We start from the raw sequence: 24,628 nt of genomic DNA, 5'->3' as shown, positions 1-24,628 counted from the left end.
GAGAGCTGAGGGCCCGGGGACCCCTTGAGGGCCCATCCAGGCGGAGGCAAAAACACAGGTTCGCTTGCCCTGAGGTGGGCTTTTAGTGTAGCTTACATAGCCTAGCTCTGAAGGAAACAGGTCAGCCAGCACAATGACCCTCTGCCCCCCCCTCTCCCCCCCCCCCCCCCACGCCCTCGTCAGCTCTGTGAACCCGGGAGAACCCAACAGTGGGGGACACAGGCTTCGACAGCAGGCCGGCGCACAGGTCAACGGCTCTGTAGGTTTCAAGTTCAATGGCAGACATGGAGTTCAACGGCTCCGCTTCAAAGGCCAGAACCAGAAAGGAGCACTGCCGTCAGAACGGGGGACTTACTTGTTTACTTGCCCACTTGTTAACTGACTTCCTTGGCGAGTACATACGAAGGTAACCCTCAGAAGGGAAAAAGTGAACATCTCACTCCCACGCCCCCCTCCTCCCCAGGGGGAAAAAGTAAAGGCTTCCTGTAAGTGATCTGGTTGGCTATGTTTGATCTAGTCCAACCCCCCCGCCCCCCCTCCTCCTCCACCCCTCCCACTGGGTAGGCTCCCGTGCCAGTAAAATGGCTCTTCTCTTCTTCATTGTTTTTATAGGCCCATAAATAGACAGGCCAAATGAATGGGACCACAGCGACGGATGGAGGAGAGGAGCGATGGATGGAGCAGTGACTGATGGCATCATTATGATACAGCACACATCACTTAGCAGAACTGTTGGCTTTGGATCTTGGTCTCTTTCTCTCTCTCTTTCTATGTCTCTCTAACTTTTTACTCTCTCTCTCTCTCTCTCTCTCTCTCTCTCTCTCTCTCTCTCTCTCTCTCTCTCTCTCTCTCTCTCCCTCTCCCTCCCTCCCTCCCTCCCTCCCTCCCTCCCTCCCTCCCTCCCTCCCTCTCTCTCTCTCTCTCTCTCTCTCTCTATCTCTCCCTCTCTCTCTCTCTCTCTCTCTCTCTCTCTCTCTCTCTCTCTCTCTCTCTCTCTCTCTCTCTCTCTCAGCAGTATTCCTGGCCCTGCCTACCAGGCGCTCCTTGCCCAGCTCGGCCCGGCTCCCACACAACGCCCATCATGCAGTAATTAGCTCCATTAGTGGGATGAAAAATACGAGGGCCTATTCTTTACACACCTGGAGACAATTTACTCTCCGTCTCAGAGAACCGCCACAGCGACAATTAGCCTTGATCCCCTGAACACTGCCATCATCAAGGCATTGTTCGGAGAGTGTAGAGGAGGGGGGGGGTTAGCCGGTAGCATAAACAGCCTCTCAGGATTGGTTCTTCTCGAAGAGTGGGGGGACCAACCTTCCGAGCGCTCAGGAGTGGGATGCGGTGTGCTCCTACAAGCAGAGATAAAAACTAATCTGTGGCTGTGGTGATGCCCACACGCGCACGGACACAAAAACCCACGGACACACGCGCTCGCGTTCTGTGGACGCGCGGCAGGCTCAGAGCGGTGTGTCCCCGCGCGGCGAAGCGGTGGTGATTCTCTCTCATGTAAATAAGACATCCCAACTCTGGGCAGAGACTCACAGATACTGACAGAGGAACTGATGCTAATTCAAGAGAATAAAACATCAGTAATCAAGTGCGGCGAGAGCACATGATTAATGTATGAAACCATAATTAACACCTTATTTGGGGGGCGATAACGATATGCGCAACGAGCGATCAGATATGTGTGCGTCTCAGTCAGTCAGGTCTCAGTCAGGCTGACATTAGCATGCTAAGCGCATGCAGAATGACAGTCGCAGGCAGTAACCTTTCTGGGGCCATTTAAATGTAAATCAATGGATTAATTGGTGCGGCCTCGTTAAGGCTGCCTAGTCATCAATACCACCAAGCCCAATTACCCTGTCTCGATCTACCGTGCTTATTTGGCACTAAAATATAAAACATGCACACGCACCATACTATACGCTCATGCCTATTTCCAGACAAATTACATATTCTGAGATGCAATGACAGCAGAGGTGTGAAGGACTGAGAAGAAGAAGACACTGATATCCTGCGAGTCGTGAGTTAAACATGAGGGCATCCTATCTCCCCTTCCCTCACCTCGACACACAGCTCACCGCTTGGCCTTCAACAGCTTCAACTTCAACGATTATTCTAATGAATAAGGCAGAGCTCAAGTTACAGAATTCAGCTGAACGATGAGTGGAGTCATCTTGTTGGATGTTCCTGTTTGGCATTTAGATCTTTCAGTCTGCCCCTTCACCCTCTCTCTCTCTCTCTCTCTCTCTCTCTCTCTCTCTCTCTCTCTCTCTCTCTCTCTCTCTCTCTCTCTCTCTCTCTCTCTCTCTCTCTCTCTCTCTCTCTCTCTCTCTCTCTCTCTCTCTCACGTGTATGTTGTGTGTGTGTGTGAGAGAGAGAGAGATCATCTTGCATGGTGTCTCTTCTAAAGGTCAGTGCTCATCTCTGCCACATCTCAACCTTTAAAGGTTGGCTCCTTTGTCCCTCTTTAAGTGTCACTTCACACACCCAGTCACATACACACACACACACAGAGAGAGAGAGAGAGAGAGAGAGAGAGAGAGAGAGAGAGAGAGAGAGAGAGAGAGAGAGAGAGAGAGAGAGAGAGAGAGACTACCGGGTCAAGAGGGAGATGGGTGGCTGACTAAGGGGAGAGAGAGAGGGAGGAGTGAGGGGAGAGAGACTATTGTAACTGATGAGTGAATATTCCCCAGATCTGGTCTGACCCATGGTCTGGACTGGTCCGGTCTGTTTCCACCCCCCTGGTCTCCCTATGGTCTCCCCCTGCTTGGTAAGTGGCTTTGGAGCTCTATGCCTGGCTGCTCTGGGCGTGCTCTGTTGTGCTTGGCATTAAGACCGGGGGAGCGGCTAAAGGCCTGGTCACTGAGGCCTGACCAACATTAATCAGCACACACACACACGCTTGGAGACTCTCTCTCTCACACACACACACACACACACGCACACACGCACCAAAAAGCACAGCTCTCAAGGCCAAAAGGACGCTTATCTCCATCTGACATTACAGAGACGTCAAGGAGCTCCACCGTCCAATCAGCACCTTCGGTAACGAGGGGGAATGTCACAGCCAATCCGAGCGCTGAGAAGATCCGGAGGACCAGAGGAGAAGCCGGAGAGGAGACCTTTCGGTCCGTCTCCTTCCACTGGAGAGGGAGTGGAAGCCAACGATGCACGTAGTTGGGTGAGGAGGTTGGATGGGTCCATCTGTCAGGCTGGACAGTTGAATCATCTCAGTGTTCCTCTGGGTGTGCAGAGGCAGAAGTGGCTGGCAGTTTAAGCCCAATTGAATACTTTGACTTCTTGTGTTTACCAAGCCGTAGCCTAGGACAGCGGGGTGTGGCGGGGGGGTTCTCAGGTGAAGGCAAAACGTGTGGTTGTGAGGAAGAAGTGGTTTCGACCACTGTAGCTCTTTTGTCTTCCTCTCCGGACTTCTGCGTGTGTACAATGACAGACCTGTCTTCAACAAATACGCACACGCACACACCCACACACACACCGAGAAGAATCCCAGTGGAGTGCTGAGGTCTCATTACCTACCGACCAGATTAAGATGGAGGAGATAAACAATAAAGGCAGCCGACTTCCCCCAGCAAGGTCAAGGACACATACACACGCAGGCTCCGAGTCAGGGGAATGAAGGCACACAGACAGGGAAGCCATAACTGACAGGTCTACTTTATCATGCTCGGCCCGGTGTAAGACCATGAGAGGCCACACGTAGCATGGGAGGTGAAGAAAGGAGAGATGCATACTGGGACTAAAACTAAAACTTGACTTATCAAGAAGAAATGCGCGCACATACGCGCACACACACACACACACTGGTACATGATGGGAATATAATTATGAACAGTCGTGTCAGTCATGACAGAACCTGACAGAGGGCCCAAGTGAGCGGTCATGGGTTTGAGTCCCGCTTCCTCCGAGCCCTGCCCACTGTGTCCGGCACATCTGTCTCCTCTCATGTCCCCCCTCCCCTCTTTCACAGCCCCCCCCCCCCCTTCCCCCGCATCCTAGCCATCTCTTCATCCTAGCCCCAAATCCCCCCCACCCCCACAACGTACTCCTTCGACCCTTTCAGATGGGTCCCATCCTTCCCCCAGTCCCCCCCCGTTCCCCCCCCCCCCCCATGCATCCCTCCTGCCGGGTGTGTCTGTCAGAGTCCCTGTCCTGCTGTCTGCGCTGCACTGCTCTCATCCATCACCGTCACCACCCCCCCCGCGCGCCCCCAGCCTGCTCCACACACATACAAACACACACACAAACCGACACAATCATTTGCCAACGCCCAACCCTCTGCTGGGGGTCCCCCCCCAAAAAAACACCCTCTCCATCCATCCATCCATCCATCCATCTCTCCATCCTTCCGACCCCCTCCGCACAACTCTCCCATCGCTCCGTCCTGCCACCCCCTCGCTCCGGGGCCGGCATTCCTGGGCCTGTGGTTACCAGCTTTGAAGTGAGCAGCACCAGGGCCTGGTTCAGAGCTCAGCCCTGGCCTCCTCTGGAAGACCCATAAAGGAAAAGCAAACAGGCTTTTAGGATGGGTGAATGAGCCCTCCTTGGGTGCATTGGGGGCCCAGAGACGCACACACATTAACACCCACACAAACACACACTCGCACACAAGCCAGGCCAGGGGCCCCTCACACACTTGCTGGTGTCGTCTAAGGATTATTGTTCTGTTTCCCCACTCTTCCCAGTGACTCTTAGTGGGCCGGGCTGGCTGAATGGCGCCTTTAATAAAACCCCGGCGTTGGTGATCAAGCTCTGCCTCTCTCCCCCAGCCCCTACAGAACACAGACACTGTTATTGCTGTGGGCTTCTTGACGCTTTAATTAGTTTGGTTCTGTAGAATGAGGTTATGGGATTCTCAAAAGTCAAATATCACCAAGGGGCATTGTTGTATGTGTGAGTATATTTGTGTGTGTGTGTGTGTGTGTGTGTATTTGTGTGTCTTTTGAGGGAGAGTGAGAGAAGTAAGAAAAAAAGCAGATGGCAGAGTGCCCCAAAGCAAACCAAACAACATCTAACCCAGCAGAAGACGACGATACACACATCCTCACACTCAGACAGACACACACACACACACACACGCTGATACGCACAGCTGAGCAAAGTTCAAGCATGCACTCAGAGGGAAGAATGTATCTGAATTCCGTCTAGACACAAAAAACATGACCCGATAAGAACGAAAGCTGAAGAAGAGCTATCGATCGCTCACAGATCAGTACCAGATCAGGACCAGCACTTCCCCCAGGCTCATCACACCCAGCCCAGCCTCTCGGGAAGCCCAGCACCGCCTCATTCTCTCGGAGGCTCAGCCTGGGTAGAAGGCTTAGTGTGGATGTGCTCGAAGACTGACCGCGTGGGCCCAGGGCCTGTTAATAAGCTGTTTCTGTGATCCAGGCCACGGTGAAGTGATCTGGGCGAAACGCTGTCTATTATCCAGCCTCGGAAAATGTTAGGAGTGCCTGGTCTTTACGAGAGAAAAGGAGAGGAGAGTGAAAGAGAGAAACAGACACCAGGTTAGATGCAAAGGATAAGGCAGACAGTCTGACTGTCCCCTCAGATAGAAAACCCACATAGACACACACACACATTGATAGCTTCCAGGTGGGCTGACCTCGTCCTCAGCATAGTAACTCCAGGATGAAAAGAGTTTAGTTTGGCAGACCTGGGGGTGATGTGTGCATATAAAACCAGCAGGCAAGGCTGGATCAGGGGAAATGAGGTGAGAGAGACTCTCGCTCCTGCTAAGGTGTCACACCATTACCAACCAAGGCTGATGTCATACAGTACATAAACCCTTACCAGACGACCCGCAGACACACCGGGTTCTGACCCTCTCAGACTTACACATACTTACTTATCCTCAGGCCCGAGCCACGTTTTCATGCAAGTCCACACACGCGCACACACACACACTCACTTAGCAACAGGACACTCCTCTCCCCCCTTCCCCTCTTCTTCTGTCCCCTCTCCTCCTCTCCTCTCCTCTCCCCTCCTCTCCTCTCCTCTCCTCTCCTCTCCTCTCTTCCCCCCTTCTCTGCTCCCCCCTTTTCCCCTCCCCTCCTCTCCTCTCCTTTCCCCTCCCCTCCCCTCCTCTGCTCTGCTCTGCTCTGCTCTGCTCTGCTCTCCTCTCCTCCCCCCTTCTCTCCTCCCCCCTTCTCTCCTCCCCCCTTTCTCCTCCCCTCCCCTCCTCTCTTCTCTTCTCCTCCCCTCCTGTCTCCTCTCCTGTCTCCTGTCCTGTGCTGCCCTCCCTTCTACTCTTCTTTCTTCTCCTCCCCTGATAGAGGGATGAATGCCAGCCAACACAGGGCCGGAGGGCTAGGAGAGGTCTATGCACTGAGACAGGGTGACAGAAGAGGCTACTAAGATAAAGCACACAACTACAGGTCAGGACACACACACACACCAACACACACACACAGCTTCAAGCAGAATAGGGTGGAGGAAAGGAGAAGTTCTGGAGAAACTTCATCCACAACGGACCTACGTTACTGGGTCAGACCCACTGTCACTGTGAGTTAGGACCTGCTGGTGTGTGTGTGTGTGTGTGTGTGTGTGTGTATGTGTGTTAGGGAAGCGAGCCATATACCCCAGCAGTGAGATGTGCTTCCAAAGAGCCTAACTGTTATATAATGACCAGTCCAAACAAACACTGCTTGAAGGCAAGTGGAGCACTGACCCAGATGCACTGTCCATGGATACAGTCGTTCTTACACAACCACCATAACCCAATGCGTAAACGAATCAAACACAACAAAAATATGCATTTATTGCGCATTCAGTGTAGGTGCGAGAGTCAATGTGACAGTGTGTCTATGAGAGCGTGTGAGAGAGTGTGTGTGTGACTGTGTGCGTGTGTGTGCGCATGTGTGTGTGTGTGTGCTGCACGTGTGCGCGTGAGAGAGCAGAGGGGAAAGAGCTTAAGAGAGGGTGGAGAGTGATATAAAACATGAGGCAATAGATCGACTCTCAGGCTGCACGCAGTGGGACTTTGAACGCAGTGCCAGGACCATGATCCTCTGGGGTGCAGACCACTGTCACCGAGACCAGACCAATGCAGTCTGCCTCCGACCCCAGTTGCGACCTCGTGCTGTCCCCTCTTGTGGCGGGGGGTGGGGTGGGGGGGGTCTCTAACCTCAAGGATCTCGCTTCAGACCAAGACGACATCATCAGAGCCTGAGGCGGACGTTTTCGTCAAGGTTCATTCTCCCCGTTCAGAGTTCAGAACGCCTTCACGGTTCCACATCTACCCCACACCAAGTCCTGTTCCACATCTCCTCTTGACTACTGGGCATGTGCAGGGATGGAAGGAAGGAAGTGATTCTCTGCTATATTCAGACCCTGAATAAGCCTGTTAGACTGGGACACATCCGACAAAACACATGCCACAGCCAGTCTCCTTCAAACCAAAGGTTGCAGGACCACGTAAGACCACCAGGTCTTAGAGGGTGTGTGTGTATATGTGTGTGTGTGTGTGTGTGTGTGTGTTTGTGTGTTTGTTTTGGTCCGTTTGAGTATGTAGAGCCTACACTTGACTGATCTTCTACTTTTGGGACAACATACTGAAACAAGCACACACACACACACGCAGCATGTGATCAGTAATGAGCTATCCCGCTGTTTGCATCCACAGCAAAATCCATCAAAAATAAAAAATCAAGCCGGGCCCAACCCCGTCTCCCCAAGATGCCCCTCAGGATCCCAAGCAGAGCACCTCTTCTGGAACAGTTCTGAGACAAAACTGGAAAACAGTGCAGTGCAGCCTCTTATTGGCATGTGACTGTACGGCTATGTTGTTATACTGTGTGTGTGTGTGTGTGTCAGATTTGAAGTCGCTCTGTTGTTTTTATTTTTTGCCTTGTTAAAATACCCTCTGCACTTCTGCATTAATAAGATAAGTAATCAGGGATGGAAAGTGGCAGGATTGTGTTTCTGTGTGTGTGTGTGTGTGTGTGTTATTATGCGTGTTTGAACGTGTGTGTGTGTGTGTCAGTCACAAGTAATAAGCACTAGAAAGCATGGGGATTGTGTGTCTTGGTAAATCCAGCAGGAATGCAAACCTTCATCTCTCTCAGAGAGCAGCTGCAGAACCACACACACACGCGCACACACACACACACTGTTTGCCTCACGCCGAGTGTTCTGTGTTTTAAGATCAAATTAAGGTTGAAGGAATTTCACCAGTGAGGTTGTAGTCCTCTTGTCACCTGCTCCAGTCCATTCTACCAACATGGGAAGATGATACTGTGCATCTGGAAATATGCTTGTTGGTCACTGATTCATGTACAATCACAATAATAGAAATGCAGTGTGGGCACAGATAGCAGGTAGATGAAAATATATACTCACACACGCACGCGCGTGCACACACACTGCCAAATAAGCTCTTGAAGTTATCCAGAAACTCTTCTGTTCTTTTGAAAGCACCGCTAAAAAAACATCCCTCAGCCTTGCATACAGCTCAGAATAACACATGCACACTCTCTTTCTCTCTATAAAACACTCTCTAAGCTACGGCTCCTACAACACACGCACAGCTCTGAATAATGTCACTCACACATACACACGCTCCCTCTCTATCAAGCACAGTTCGGAATAACTCCCCACATACACAGATACTTCCACAAACATACATCGGAAAAAGTGGCACAATAGAAGGACACGTTTGATACAACACCCCCTTCCCTTCTCACTTCTCTGAGGCCTACATGCACACACACACACACATGATTTGGTGACCAACACACACACACACACACACAAAGACACACAAACTAAAAACGAATCGGAAGATGCTGCATCACGTCTCCTCAAAGGAAAACAGCCCATGAAATATTGAGTGAAGCCGCTCTATCAACATGTGACTCTGAGCACCAACACGGCTAGCCTGGGGAAGTGGTTCTGGGACACCTCCCTCATGCTAGCCTGGCCCCCCCACACCCATCTGTCCGTTAACACCCAGGACCTGGTGAGCGAGCTGCGCGCTGGGGGCCTCGGCTGCACTGGGGGGCTTTGTGGGCCTGTGAGTGCAGCTGTCACCCTCCTGGGGTAACATAAGCCCTTATTAGACTCCATTAGTCCTCTCTGAAACTAATAAGAGATTGTCAAATACATCCAAACATTCACACAACTCAGCCCGACAGGGTAAGTGGGGAGAAAGGGCAGACCGAAGGCAGAGGGATGGTCTGGCAGCAACACTTGTCTTTTGTTTCCTCGTTCTGTCCTCCACCCCCGCACCCCCTCACCACAGCGTTGAGGGGGGGACAGGCTGTGCTGGGGGCCTCTCCGACTACCAGTAGGGCCCCCTTGACAGCAGAACTTGACCTCTAGGAAAGCAGCTTTGATCTGTAACTAAACTGGATGTGACCGAGGGGAGGAGAGATTTGATAAGCTTTACAAACCACGCGGATCTGGGGTTGGGCCAAAGAGATCTAACGACAGACGGACAAACAGACAGAAAGAGAGGTTTTCTTGATCTCCACCATCTTACTGTAAAGGAAATGTCCTTTTCCCTACATGGAAAGCCACAGACTGTGACCCCTCTGATGTAGTCCCACCCCCGTTCTGGATAGCAGTGATCTTCCCACCGCTGAGATGATGAGGTGAGACAGGGCCCGCCCAAGCCTTTGTGGGGCCTTAAGCAAAATTGATTTGGGGGCCCCTCGGCGTCGGTTATTGTTGCCGATGAAAAAAAAAGAATATATACATTTTTACATAATACATTAAACTGTAATTTCATTTGCTCTTGGGGGCCCTCTGGTAAGCCGCTCAGTTCGCTTATGCCTTGGGCCGGCCCTGAGGTGAGAGGGTGAGGTACCCACCCTCAACACGACTCCAAACTGAGGCAGATGTCCCACTCACACACACCCACGCATTCTCTCACATGCAGAAAAGGAAGAATGGGGGGGGGAGCAATAGAGAGCAAAAAAAAGAGACCAAGAGGATAAGAGAGGAGTTGTCTGACCTTGGCAGGTGCTCCCTCGCTCCTCGTATCCCGGGTTACACAGGCACTTCCCTATGGGCACAAGCCACTCCCCCTCCGTACTGCAGTACATGCGCGGTGGCTCCTCCTCCTTGGAGTGATTGACACACGAGCCCTTCACCTCCACCAGTGACTGGGAGTCCATGGGCACAGTGTCGGGGAAGGAGGCCAGGTTCCTGACGGTGAACGGGCACTTCTTGAAGTACACCCGAACCGACACTAACGCCACACACGCCCCCACGTCCTGGAAGGCCAGGTAGAAGCCTTTCCGAGTGACGGGCCCCACCTCCCGGACCTCAGTGTTCAGCTTGAGGATGCGGTCGCCCAGGTCCATCTGGGTGAAGCTCTCGTCGGCAGCGATGGTGTCGATCTTGGTGAACTGGTGCTCGCGGAAGCGGCTCCCCTGGTCCTCGTCCGTCTCCAGGTAGAGGAGGTTGAAGGTCTCCTTGCAGGTGCCCAGGACCAGTGGGATGGAGTTGCAGTCGCGGAGGGTGAACTTGAGCTCCACGTAGATCTTCTGGGCGGACTGGCGCTGGATCCAGTTGGTCCTCAGCCAGTTATTCTGGCTGTACTCCATCACGTTGCACACCTGGAAGGTCCGGATGGGCGTGTAGTTTTCGTCCACTCCGCTGATCTCCTCCCACTGGGGGGGGGAGAGAGAGAGAGAGAGAGAGAGAGAGAGAGAGAGAGAGAGAGAGAGAGAGAGAGAGAGAGAGAGAGAGAGAGAGAAAAAGAGAGAGAGAGAGAGAGAGAGAGAGACAGAGAGAGAGAGAGAGAGAGAGAGAAATAGAGAGAAATAGAGAGAAATAGAGACATAAAGAGAGACAGACAGAGGGTGGGGAAAAAGGGATCGCAGAAGAGATGAAAAATGAGAAATTTGTTTTCAGATCTAACGATTCCTGCAATCCTCAAGTACAGTTCACTCCTGCTTTCCATGCTAAGACATTTATCAATAATTTTCCAATTTTTCCACTAATGGCAAGCCAAAGAAAGAACATGAAGTAAAAGAAAAATGATCTTGACTTGATATTGAGTATGAGTTGAATAAGTGAGTGTTAAGCTATCTTACATTCTCTCTCCACTGGGAGAAGGCAATGAGAGGAAGGGGAGAGAAAAAGAGAGAGGTCATTTCTTCACTTCAAACACACTGCGACACTCATGGATCATGTGGCTTAGTCCTGCCGTCTGCATAGCTAAACAGTGAATCAGACTGGTGATGAATAGGGAATCACCTGAACACTGGGCTTATTGTGGATAAAGTGACAGTCATTATAACAAATGGCTTTCAATGGACATACTCCTTCAGCAATGGGAATGAATGTGTGGCTGCATGAGTAATGCTCTCGCCATACACACGGCTGCTCTGTGTAACTGGAAATTGAGTTATCACTCCGTTCACACACATTCCAGCACACACAAACACACTCAGGCACACACACATACATACTGTACTTTGTGTGTAGACATAGATGAACACGTGCAGTATATACACACGTGTACATGCATGACAATGCCCTCGCACTCTCGTATGCGCGTGAACACTCACACCTACACGGGCGCGCGCTCGCGCGCACACACACATTAGGGTCAAGTGTTCCAAAATCTCAAAGCAGGCAGAATCAGCGGGGTACTTTCAGCGCTAGCATATACAAAAGAAATTAATGACGGGCTGAGAGTCTGTGTTTCTATTACAATGATGGCCTCTCTCTTTCCATCTCCCTCGCTCTCCCTCCCTGCTTCTCGTTCCCTTTCCCTGTCTCTCTCGCTCTCTCTCTCCCCCTCTCTGTCTGTGTAAGGCAGTCTGTCTGAGAGCTGTTCATTAACCATGGAGTACAGAGCGCTCAGACTGAAGAATGGATGCTTGTGTTTCATCTCAGACTGGGTTAATGAAACACCCTCCAGGGAGAAAGAGAGAGAGAGAGACAGACCGAGAGAAAGAGAGAGAGAGAGACAGAGAGAGAGAAAAAGAGAGAAAGAGGAAGAAAGAGATAGAGAAGAGAGGGAGAGAGAGAGTGATGGGGCGAGGGACAGAAAGAGAGAGAGAAAGCAAAAGAGTGAATGGTTTGGAGTGAGGGGGGGGGGGTCGAGAGATGTAGACTTCCTCCCTCTGTTTAGGTTCCTCAGTCATGTTAGCCTCAGTATCACCACATTCATCAGCGCCCAGTCAAAACTCTCCTTCGGTTATTATTCTTATAGACCCAGCTCTCACTAACACTAACACTGTCAGCCTAGTAAGCCCTCCAATGGACATGAGGGTATTATAGTCTAGATGTTTCCTCTCACTTGTCCCTGTTTTGTCCCTGTGCCACCCATCTGTGTCCGTTGTCCCTATTACCACTGTCTATGTGCAGTCTCTGAGACCCTGTGTCCTTCTGTCCCCATGTCTCCATGTTCCTCTGTCGAGGTGTTGTCTTCGTGTCCCTGTGACCACGTGTCACTCTGTCCCCGTGTCCCCTGTGGATACGACTGAGCGAAGGTGATTCTGCTGTCCGTCTCCATGCCTCTCCCGACTGCCTTCTGTTGCACCAGGTATCGTATTCGCATGAGCCTTCTCCTCACGGCAGGAGGAGCTCTCAAAAGAGGCTCCGCTCTGCCAAAACCTCCACTCCAAACCTCAACTGTGTGTGTGTGTCAGTGTGTGAGTGCGTGTGTGTGTGTGTCAGCGTACCGCTCCCTCTCCGAAAGCAGATCACTGTGGGAGCCATAGGGGCCGGTAGTTGAAGCTATTATGCGTTTATGTATTTTCATGTACATCCATATGATGCAAATTGGACCAAATCCGATTTGACTGGTAGTGATGGTGCTTTCCTTTAATGCTGTCTCTGTAAGACTCCTTTGGTCTGCCAGCACAAAAAAAGGCTGGGGAGGCACTGCCTCCAAATCAAAGCCAGGTGGCTTCTCTGGCCTCTGCTGTGTTCTCCTATTCCGCAGAATGTGCAAAAGTGTCTGTGCGTGTGTGTATTTGTGTGTTTGTGTGTGTCTCGGCTTAAACCGCGGCTGCCAAAACAAATAAGAGCTCTTCAATGACGTGTAGATCCGACACTGGAGAATAACATATTACATGAGCTATCCCCTGCCATGCGTGACCTCATCGCAGCGAACCTCTCCACCCTTATTCTCCTGTCTTACGTAGTCGACACACACACACACACACACACAGGAATGTCAGCTCTCGGTACCACTGTTCCAATCTTCTCTTCATTGTAAAGGATGACACTGTGCTTCCCACAGAGTAGAGAAGCATCAGAGAGGAGGGAGAGAGAGAGAAAGAGGGGAAAGAGATGGTGACAGAGTATGCGTTGTTGTGTTTAGAAAATACAAGAACCGCCTTTCCAAAGAGAGAAGCAGACATTCACACACACTCACTCACACACACGCACTCACACACACACACAAAGATCCGGCGGAGTCCCTGGCACCAGTGTGCACTGTGAGAGGGCGAGCCGACGTTTCAACCAGAGAGAAATGTAATAACATTACAATCCATCTCCTGATCGCGTTACAGTGGAATTGCATTCATTAGAGAAGACTGACATGTCCTCCCACCCCTGTGGCTGTATCGTATGCATGACCTCTGTTGGCGCAGCCTTCTTACACACGCGTGCGCATGTGCACGCACACACACACACACACACACACAGTAGACCACAGACACATAGTGATAGTCTCTCAAGTTTTCCTACTCATCCTCTTCATTAAAAGGCCAATAAGGTCACAATCAGGTGTCGAGTTACAGAATCTCCATTATGGAGGAGAGGGAGAGAGCTTGGACAGGGCAGGGGGGCGGGGGGGGGGGGGAGACGAGGGGGACTGAGCGTCTGCAGCGGGGCGGGCGACTTCACGTCACGACTCCAGGGGGGTCAACGCTCCCTTGTCCACCTCTAATTGATCTACGCCAACACCGGGACCCTAGCTCTGACCCCTGACCCTGACCCTGGCACAGCTGTGCGTGTGTATGTATGTGTGTGTGTGGGTGTGTGTGTGTGTGGGGAGGGTTCAGAGTGGGGGTCATGGTGTGAACTTGCCCCGAGGAAACGAGCTCAGCTCTGATCTGTGCTGGAGGTATATGAGGCAGCAGGACCTGTGAAGGGAGGAGAAACCTGAGAGGGCCGGCCGACTGAAGACGCTCCATTCGGACGCCCACCCCAGGCCAGCCTCAAAACACACCAGTCACCACTACACCACCACACAGTCAAGAGACTGTTCACTTCAAAGAGCAGCGGGGTCCGCCTCAGCAGAACGGCACGTTTAGGATCCAAATATAGATGGAACCGGAAATTAACGGCATCGCTGTTCCTCATCCCGTCGCTTTTTCTGTCTTTTTTCTTCAGCAGTTTGCAGTGTGCGTGTTTGTGTGTTTCCCTGGAAATCGACCTATGGAATGTCCCTTGTGCGGAGGGGTAGGGTGTGGGAGAGGATGTGCGGAGTCAGACGGGAGGTATCGAAAGCTCTACCTCACCCCAGTCAGAAGGTCACAGGACGAGGGCAAGCGAACCGCCATTGATCAGCCTTTGTGTCCAATGAGGGCGTCATCTTTCATCCCAATGAAGACACAAATCACTGTGGGGATGGGGGGGGGGGGTGTATGGGGGGGTCACAGATGGACTCCCTTTGGGGGTTTTGGGGGGAGCTGTAGTTAGACATCAATTTTCTATGATACCTCCCCCTCCCATCTCTCTCTCTCTCTTGCGCACGCTATATCACTTCATCCCTCCTTTCCCACAGCGGGCCCAGAAACCAGAGAGGCCACAACAAGTGCAAGACCAGCTTACATTTCCCGCTCAGGGTCGCCCCGACAACTGCAGCCTATCAGTCAGAAGGTTTTCATCACAGTTTTCTACCAGAGAGAAACCAAAACACACGCTTTCCTCCCTCCTGGCACGCCCCCCCCACCCCCCTCCCCGCCTCTCTTTCAGCCTGGGCTACGTGTTAATCCTCATTTATGGACGGGCTTTTCTCTGCTCTGTGCAGCTGGGGGACACTCTGGGTTCGTCAAGGCAGGGTGTGTGTGGTGGTGGGGGGGATCCTGAGCTCTGAGGCCTGGTGCTGTGGAGCGGTGGTGGACAGTGGCCAAGGGAGCTTCGCCATTACAGAATCTGGACCTGAGAGTGGGAACGTGAGCTGGGCCGAGGCCCTGGCGCTGTGTGCGTGCGCGTATGTATGTATGTGTGGGTGTGTGTGCGTGCAACCGTTGTGTGTGTGTGTGGGTGTGTGTGTTTGTGTGTGTGTGTGTGTGTGTGAGTGTGTGTGGAGGAGCCTTAGCTTCCAGCACATTATAGAGTTTCTCATTATTCTGGTCTGTATTTTTTCAGAGGTAAGGTAACACTGTCTTGTCTTTGTAAAGTGGTAACACACACCAGAGTTCCCACTGGCTTCCATAACAATGTGGAGTGTAATTATCATAAATTGTGGACTTTTCTTGTTAAGGTGTGTGTGTATGTGTGTGTGTGTGTGTGTGTGTGTGTGTGTGTGTGTGTGTGTGTGTTTGTGTAACATAAGGTTTGGTATGGGCTGTCTGAAGTGCTCTACCCAGGATAAACTCACTCAGTCTGGTATGTTTGTCCTTTGTTTAAGAGTGCTTTCCAAGCACATGCTGAGCAATCAGCAGCATGTCTGGAGCATGAGGAATAAAGCCCCCTGGACTAGCTTGCCTCGTCAGCACCCAATCCAGCCTCCACCCAGATAACACCCTCAATCTGAGTCTGGGGGCCTGCAGACAGCACACACACACACACACACACACACACACACACACACCCTAACTGCATCAGTGCTGTTGCTGGATGCGTGGGGACCAAGCAGTCGGGTCAACGCTTAATTTGCTTGAACCAGAGCCACTTCTCTACAGAGAGAGGGTTCCGATACATCAGTCAGTGTCAGCATGTGTGTGTGTGTGTGTGTGTGTGTATGTCTGTGTCTCTGTGTGTGCGTGTGAGAGTGTGTGTGTGTGTGTGGGCTTACGTCTGTGTGTGTGTGTGTGTGTGTGTGTTTGTGCCTCAGCCTACTCCACCACATTATGAGAAATCATTTCAGCGGGCCGGGCTTTCGGGGCAGAGCGCTTATCGGACCGCAGTCAGCGAACGACGTGAGTAATTACAGATGATTCACCTTGAGGACTTGATCATCAGCAATATCTCACTTTCCCCTCTCTCTCTCTCTTTCTCTTTCTCTCTCTCTCTCTCTTTCTCTCTCTTCCTCCCTCCCTCTCGCTCCCTCTCTCACCAACAAAGGAGGAGGCTTTAAGAATGACATTGGTTTCTCATTCACGGTATCCTGTGTGCAGTCTCCATTCTCTGAACTGTTGAAACAGGAATGCCTTTGCCTACTTTAGCCAGAAGACTTACTGCCACTCAGGTCATGTAAATGACTGAAATTTGGCATCCAGATCAGTCCAAAGAAAGCATTAAACACTCCACTTTGCTCTCAGTTAGTATTTTCAGTTCAAACTTATAGAGTAACCTTCACTTTTTACAGTGCCAGCCCCAGAAATATGGCGTGGGGAAACTAGGTCTGGCAGCTGTGTGGAACTAATGAGTGGATTACCTTCAGCCAATGCCAGAGACTCATTTTAACACTTAATAAAGTTTAGGGACGTTTGGCCCCTCAGCCCAGGCGCCCAGCAGTCAAACTGGAAGACAAATAAACAGAGGCCCCTGCTGGAAAGAGTCGGGCTGCAACAGAGGACCGGAGTTTTCCGGAACGAGAAGGAGAAGCTGCTTCCGTACTGGATGCAAATCTTTTTTGGGGGTGTTGGTTTTTAATGGAGCACAACCACTCTGTGTTCCACTAATACATCTATATTAAACGGCTCTGTTAAATGTTGTGTTCATGGGGCAGTACTGCTATTACCAACTATGTTTCCAATTATCTGAAGTGTTTCTGCTGATCCGCTATTACGTTCCAATCTAATTTGGCCTCCCGTTTGCCTGAAGTGCTCTCCCGCTTCACCATCCCTTACATAGGGTGGACTGCAACACATTTATCCACCCCCCCCATCCCCCGCTTATTACTTACGGACAGAGGTCAATTCCACATCTTAGATAATGCGATTAAGGTGGATTTAAAAACGCTTTAAACGTTGGGTAAACTTGGCCTTGATCTGATAAGGCAGTGTTCATAGGAGCAAGTATACTCACCCCGTGTGATGGGTAGGACATCCATCCCAGCTCCCCTTGGCTCGCTTTGGAGTCCAACAGGTTGACTGGATGGAGAGGAGAGAAGAGGGGAAGAAGAGTATCGTTATTGATGCGTTTGCAACAAGCATAAAACGTAGGCATTATCAAGTGCGATGTCAAAGCCCCAGACGATGGGGGAAGGGGGCTGTGATAGGATGTGCAGAGGCAAGTGTGAGGGAGCGGAGGGGAGGGAGGGGGTTTGTAAGGTGCCTCCCCCAGAGAGAACAGTGATGATGAGAGATGGGTGTATATCCATGCTCAGTCTCGTTAGCCTCACTTAGCTCATGAGCTAATCCCTCGGGATCCCTCTATGGTGGAGCCCAGATCAGGGGTGTATTTACCCAGCTGTTAAACACACACACACACACACAAACACCCACACACACACGTGAACACACACAATCCACACAAGTGAACACACTCAATCCTTCCACATAACTTCCTAAAGCTAACCAAACAGAGACAGTCTGCTGTCTGTCTTGCCCTCCTTCTGAGCAGCATCAAAGCAAAGAATGCTGGGACATGCGGTTTTGTACAGTCAAGACATCACACATGGTGGTCCTCCTCAAAAGCAGCATCCGAAAGCCTCCTGGTCAACCTTGCTCAGTGGAGCTTACGGCCGACTCTGAGAAATGAGCAACACATTTGGTACACTGAAACTGAACAAACGAAACGTTCATATCTCCGTCACTGTGCGTCTTGCCGTCAAATTGCACATTGAGACAATCACAGGGAGAGCTCCGCCAATCACAGGGAGAGCTCCGCCAATCACAGGGAGAGCTCCGCCAATCACAGGGAGAGCTCCGCCAATCACAGGGAGAGCTCCGCCAATCACAGGGAGAGCTCTGACACACACCACACAACTGCTGGGGAACGGTGTGAACTAAAATGAAATGGAAAGTAAACAGGTGATATGGAAAAAGTGTTGAAACTAGGAAAATTATGGTATTTCTTGAAAAGCAGGACAGCACAGAAGAAGTGCAGAATACCAATTACATCTCCATTTTGGATTGTTGTTTTCTACTGAGGAGGGCTCCCTGATATGATGAGTTAGAAGAACCGAGCCCTTGCAGGCCCTGGGGAGTTAGGAACTGGCTCCAATAGAAAAAGACTTTCCGCATTCTGTCCCGTTGTGTTCCAGAAGGCTCTAGTGGTTTCACCGAGCAAGAGCAATTCCATATTTGCTGACAGCGTCAAACTCCTTACTGAACCACTGAAGATATATGTTGAAGGATTTTTAACAGCGACACAGCATATCACTTTGTTTACTGGAGTGGTTTCATAGTCTCCCTACAGCCAAACACACACACACACTCACATACTTGGACCCCACCCCAAGTTTCCCTCCCTTCTCAGCTAGAGCTTGCAACTGACTCAGCCTGTTTCTCCCCTCCCTGCTGGGAGCAAAGAAGTCCACAGATTTACAGTAATTTACAGTAAATACCCACATGAACAGACACACACCAATTGAGTGACTAAAACCTAGCCAATAATGCTTGGGCTTTGCCACGACAGTACACCTCACACAAAATCACTGAACGACCTATCTGACACTGTACACACACACACACACAGTACATACACAGCACACTGTGACTGCATTCTTAAAGACGGGGCGGGGGGTGGAGCACAACCTATTATCAAATTCCAGTCTGAAACTGACTAAATTGAGGCTCACCTGAGTCCAGGCCAAACAGCTGGCGGTTAGCTCACAGTAGACAGATTCCTATTAGCCCTAATAAAGCTATCTGTTCCTGTCAGATAATGGCAGCTCAGCATCCAGCCCCATTGCTTCCAATTTACATTTCTCAACGAGCCGAGCCAACGACTCAAATTGAGCCGAGCGGGGGAATTTGAGAGCAGAAAATGAGATGGCTCTATCGCAGAGGCAGACTCTCCAGCTGCAGGGGCAGGAAATCATCGCCAACACACACACACACACTCACTCTGAAACACACACGGAGTGGACCCTGCATTCGGCAGCCCTGGTCTGCTCTATGACAGAGCAAGAATGAAGAGCCGCCAGAGTTCTCTTCTCTGGTAACAAACAATCCAGGCGAGAAGCGGGTGAATCGATACAGCAGAGACAGGGACCTGTACACGACCACAACAAACACAGACACACTGAGGCCTGCACTCGCTGAGTGTGTTTCCTGTCTGCAGAACAGAGAGAGAGACTGAGACGGTGGTATAGAACTTCACACACACAGACGTGGGTCTAGAACCAATGGCTCCAGCAGGGAGGAATTCTTCACTCGGGATTACTGGCTTAACCGCTCTCTGGATCTATGCCTAAATCCAAACAAGAGAGTTGTAAACTCTGTCAGACAAGTGATGCCAATAGGGAACTGTTTATTTATTTGGATTTTATGGATTACAAAATAAAATATAGAATGATGCAGATAATAACATTGTATTGCAGATGTATTCTCTGCAGTAACTTGTAGGAACACAGGCTGCAGTACAAGCTGGTTTAGCTTCAGTGTTGTGGGCCGCAGTGCAGGCAAGTTGTGTCTGTGTTAAAGGGTGAAGTGTTCACCTCCTGCTATGAATTATTCAGAATGAGAGTCGCTCTGTCTGATGTTGCCCGTCCACCCCCGCCCACCACCCCCCCTCCATCCCCTCTCTTTTGCTCTCTGAAACACACACGCGTGTGCACACACACACGCATAAAAACACACAGGCAGACACATATGCACAAAAATTACACATGGTGAGCATATAGGCCTAATGTCTCACCTGCTCCTGTCAACGCCGAAGGCAGCACTCTTGCCTCTGCACATCACATCATAACCCCCCCCCCCCTCCACCCCGCACACACACCTTATAGGTCCCTGCCCAGTAGATGGATCTACCACACATGCACGCGTACAGAGTCGTACACTATTTTTATCGATGGGGTATGTGTAAGCACATTTTCAGCACCTCTGAAAGGTACCATCGCTCACAAAACACCATATCTCCCAGCGGGGGCCGATTCTCAGGGCTTCCCGGGCAAGGCCTCTCTGCCACCGGCTAAAAATATCGCGGCCACTCGGCGCCCAGTCTGGGAGAGAAACCGTGCATCACGCATATGCGATGTGCGATTGCACTGAGGCCTATTCACAAGCATGTTCCGACCAGCGCTCATTTTCGGCTGTGAAAATTCATCGCTAAAAAACAACTTTCCATAAAGTTCCACGGTGATTTTTTGTATAGACATATCATATTTTCAACAAGCCAATAAACTATCATAACATCTGCGCGGAATTATCCCCACCCGCCCTTACAGAGAATACAGCACATACGGCCACAACCTATTACTTTCTAGGGCCTTTCACAACGGGATACGGGTATGGTTAACTCCCAAAACTTTGCCTAGAACCAGTTTGACTTATAGCGCATAAGCAGTGCTAAATAGCAGCTAAATTAATTTGCTTCTTAAAACAGAACTGTTTCACTAGGCAGGTTGCCTAGATGGTTCGGGAGATATTGCCTACATCCAAACGTTTTTCCTTCGAGACTTGTTGATGTGGAAAACATTCGTCTTGCTCGAGAGGGGAATGTTTTTATTGTCCTTTTACAGTTGCTAATATCAAAAGTGGTCCTCTATATTTGTCTATTTATAGAGATGCATGCGTATTGAAAACTTGAATGGACATCAAAAAGAGCAGTAGGCCTATCAAGTTTTTCATTACGCAAATCATTGAAGAATAATAGGCTATGCAATTGTTGACATAACCCTCGGTCTAAAAAAGACGATGGTGCATTCTAGATTGTGTTTGAAAACCGAAATAGCCAACAATAGATTGGTCCAAGTCTCTTCTCAAAAGATTTGTTTGAACAGAGTGGGATTGGACTATTGAAAATGTATAAAACGTATTTGGAAAATTGTAGTTTTAACTATGCTTGATCATTAGGCATATAGCCTAAAACTAAGCTATGAAGTTTGGACGTGGTATGAGACAAGCTAATAAATAGACCAACATTCACTTTTCATCTTAAATATCAAAAATCCCTTTCTATAGGCTATTATTTATACTTAACTTCCAGTTTTACGTGGTTGGATCAAGGTCGTTATGGCTCCTTCTGAATTGTTTTTACCGTCAGAACGTATTTTTCAGTCCAAAACAGGGCACCCAAATCAAATCAAGATTAATAGCCTACCTATGAGTGAACGTTAAGGGTGGGCTATCTTGTACAATACAGTTTGTGGTTCACAAACTTCTCAATCCTAATTCTGCCGTCTTTTTGTGAAGGAGATGTGTATAAGAGTATGGCTTGCCTACATGTCTAAATTAGGCTACAGATTACAAATTTGACTTTTTTTTTTTTTTTTTTACTTGTATACAGTCTGAGTACACATTCAGGCCTCAGTGTGCTTGATTCCTGACGGGCCACGACTGTTGACAGATTATGAGGCACGTACAGAGCTCAGACACCAAGTAAAAAAAAACAAACATTTGAAGCACTTTCTCCGAAGACTAAAAACTATTTTTTGATCTTGTAGGTGTGTGTCAAAATTGCCATTATATAGTTTAAAATTGATTTATAGGCACTGCGGCTCGACACTGACACTCACTGGCAGACCGCGTGAGGGTGAGATAAGCACATAAAACACGATTATACAATTTTACGTTTTCACCAATATATTAGGCCTAATAGGCCTACGTACAACAGTTAAATTGGAAGCTAAAGTAAACGATGAAGTCATTGAAATGCGTCTGGTTTCATAAGATTCGGAGAATAATATGATTTCCAGAGCAATCTAGGCACAAATAAATAGTTATATATCTGATGTGTGGCCTAAAACATTTAAATTAAAAAAAGGAAGTTATTTTTCAAAACAGGATTGGCTTGACCAGCACAGTTTATATAGGCCTACATTGTGACCCGAGGGAGCCTTTGGTGGTGGGATAGGGCCTACATTTGAAATGCAGTTTTGCCAGCTGTATTGTCATTGTTACATAATTAATTTGCCGGAAATAACACAACACCCCAAATTAAAGTAGTTGTATTTATTTTATTATATTTATAAATGTTAAGTTGATAAAACTGTGCTGTGGAAAAGTTTAAAGAATTGCATTCCATATAGGCCCAGCTTTCCTTTATCAGTTTTGTCTCTCACGACACTGTCTTGGGAGGCATTTAATGTGCTTAAACATCGATAGATCGAAATTTGAGTTCATTCTCAGTAATCATGTAACCCTTCCATGTTGCATTTCGCCCACACAGTAAACGGTGTTAGCACAATAATTTGCTTTCGCAAATTGACACTGACACTTTACTTAAAAGTATTTATTTAGGTATGTATTTATGTATTTATGCGAAGAGCTTTCGTCTACTTTGAAAGTGAACAAACTAAAAAGTTAAGTAAACTGACCCTACAGAGTTTTGCCAAGGTTGACCACCTTAGTCCGGCGGTGACCTGGGACTGGACAACAACAGGACGCAAGTCTTTATCACATCTATGTTCAATATTATCTTTCTTCAATCGTCATTTGAAGACGTATTTTTTACTTTCAAAACACTCCACCTCAAAATATAGCCTATGGTCTACTTTCCCCCAGTTCAGACAAATGTAGCGCATGTGGACAGTTAGGCCTTGTCAGAGCATAGATACACTGTTTCAACGAAGAGTGTATAGCCGCTACGCAGCCGTGCAAGACAAGGCTACTGGAATTGTGTTTCATTTAAATTCTCATGAAATAAGTTAAAGTTGTGACAGTAATGTGATTTTTTGGTTTCCAAGCATTTGACTATACCTTCTTTCACTTTCTCAGAATAAAATACATTGTCTTGTCTTCATTTGACAAGACAAAAACATGAAACGCACATTTGTCCAATGCAGAACCCTATAACCATTAGCATACATGTCATACACTAGCCTAGGCTACTCTGTTTATCATTGTTGCCTAGATGATTAGATGTTTCTATATCTTCAAATCTAAAATGTAAACCATGTTATCAAAGTGTGTGTGTGTATGTGTGTGTGTGTTTTAAATCTAACAGTCAATACATATTTCATAAAAATATATATAACCCGCTTGGGAAATAGCAATATATAGCCTATCTCAGTAGTAAGAACAATTCCGCTCTTAAGGCTACTCATGTCTATAGCCTATCAAAGTAACACATTCGAATAAAAAGTCAGAACAACTGCTTTAAGACACCAGATTTAGTTTTAAAATACAGCAAAATTTAAAATTTCCGCGGCTTCAACTTCAACGATCTGAATTTGCCCATCTTCTTTATCCTATTACTTGTAGTAGCCTACTATATTGTCTTTATTAAGTCTTTGCCCTATATTAACCATCCACGGTGTTCCCCTTGTATCAACTCTGACGGCAATAGGACAATGCATTTGCATTTGAGATATTACTGTAATGACAACACTGTCCGAGAAAGCATTTCCAGCTCAATAGCCTGAATTTGTACATTCGACAACATTCCGGATATTTAGACAAACATCCTTGTCTTAAGAACCAAGATCAGATCGTTGGGTTGGCAATTCTAAAACGAGAACCGAGTTTCCACCGTTTTAATAACCACACAATAACTCTTAATGACCGTTATAAACGTTGCGAGTCCACCCGTCAATATTACATTACAGCATGGAGAGAGAAACACGCAGATGGCTATTAAGATCCGGCTTTCACAATGCACTTCTATGTCGCATTTTATTGATATTTGCGAATCATGTTGCAGGCTAAACGGCATGGTGAACAACATTCACAGCATCACCAGTTCTGTCAGGACCACCTTAAATGTCTGGGTACAGGCTCCGCGGCACGCGGCGCGGTGCACTCATAACGCTCACTGGACAGACGCACAAATATCTCTCTCACATGGCTTTCTCTCTCTCTCCACACCGATATCTTACCTTCATTGGATGGATGTGTGCTCAGAAGCGCCGGGTGAATAAAAGAGAAAAAGAGGGTAGAAATAAAAAGTGCTCGCGATTTGCAATCCATGTCGACAGTTGAGAGGGCAGCGCGCGGTACATAACTCCATGAAGCATGCCACTGTTGTGAGAGTGGTTGAGGCTCGAGCTCCCGTGCTCGGCTCGGGGGCTGATGTCAACTTTGACACCGGAGAATGAGGAGGAGTCTACGTTCTTGCTCTCTCTCTCTCTCTCTCTCTCTCTCTCTCTCTCTCTCTCTCTCTCTCTCTCTCTCTTCACTCTCTCTCTCGCGCTCGCTCGCTCTGTCTCGCTGTCTTTCTCTCACCCACTCCATGAACGAAGACTGACTCGGGTGGAGGGGCTACAATGTTTCGCTGCATGTCTTACCAACCAGACTGAGTATATAAACAGGCTCTCAAGTTCACAAGAGGTCATTTTCTGTAAAAGACTTATCAGTAGAAAGCTCAAACCTCCAACATTAACTCTCCTTTAACTGTGTATGCACCTTTACAGTAACTTGGGTGTGAATTGAAAACAAAAATATGACTAGTCTATCAAAGAACAATCCTC

At 48.9% G+C, this 24,628-nt stretch overlaps 1 protein-coding gene across 3 annotated transcripts in view; it reads right to left on the bottom strand.

Moving 5' to 3' along the window:
* The window catches only part of epha3 (eph receptor A3), a 73,074-nt gene extending 48,858 nt beyond the window's left edge, over positions 1–24,216 (bottom strand). For all 3 annotated transcript variants that reach the window (XM_084688239.1, XM_084688237.1, XM_084688238.1), the window contains exons 1-3: positions 24,038–24,216; positions 17,137–17,201; positions 9,983–10,643 (exon numbers count right to left, since the gene is read on the bottom strand). In XM_084688239.1, coding sequence (XP_084544365.1) covers positions 9,983–10,643; positions 17,137–17,201; positions 24,038–24,128 — 817 coding nt within the window. In that variant the 5' untranslated portion in view covers positions 24,129–24,216. The remainder of the gene's footprint in view (positions 1–9,982; positions 10,644–17,136; positions 17,202–24,037) is intronic.
* Between the last annotated feature and the right edge of the window lie 412 nt (positions 24,217–24,628).

The sequence above is a fragment of the Hypomesus nipponensis genome, chromosome 23 (genome assembly GCF_054491055.1).
Source record: "Hypomesus nipponensis isolate SF chromosome 23, ASM5449105v1, whole genome shotgun sequence".
NCBI classification, from domain to species: domain Eukaryota; kingdom Metazoa; phylum Chordata; class Actinopteri; order Osmeriformes; family Osmeridae; genus Hypomesus; species Hypomesus nipponensis.
The sequence above is the reverse complement of the archived record's forward strand: the minus strand, read 5'-3'. Positions and strand labels throughout refer to the sequence as shown.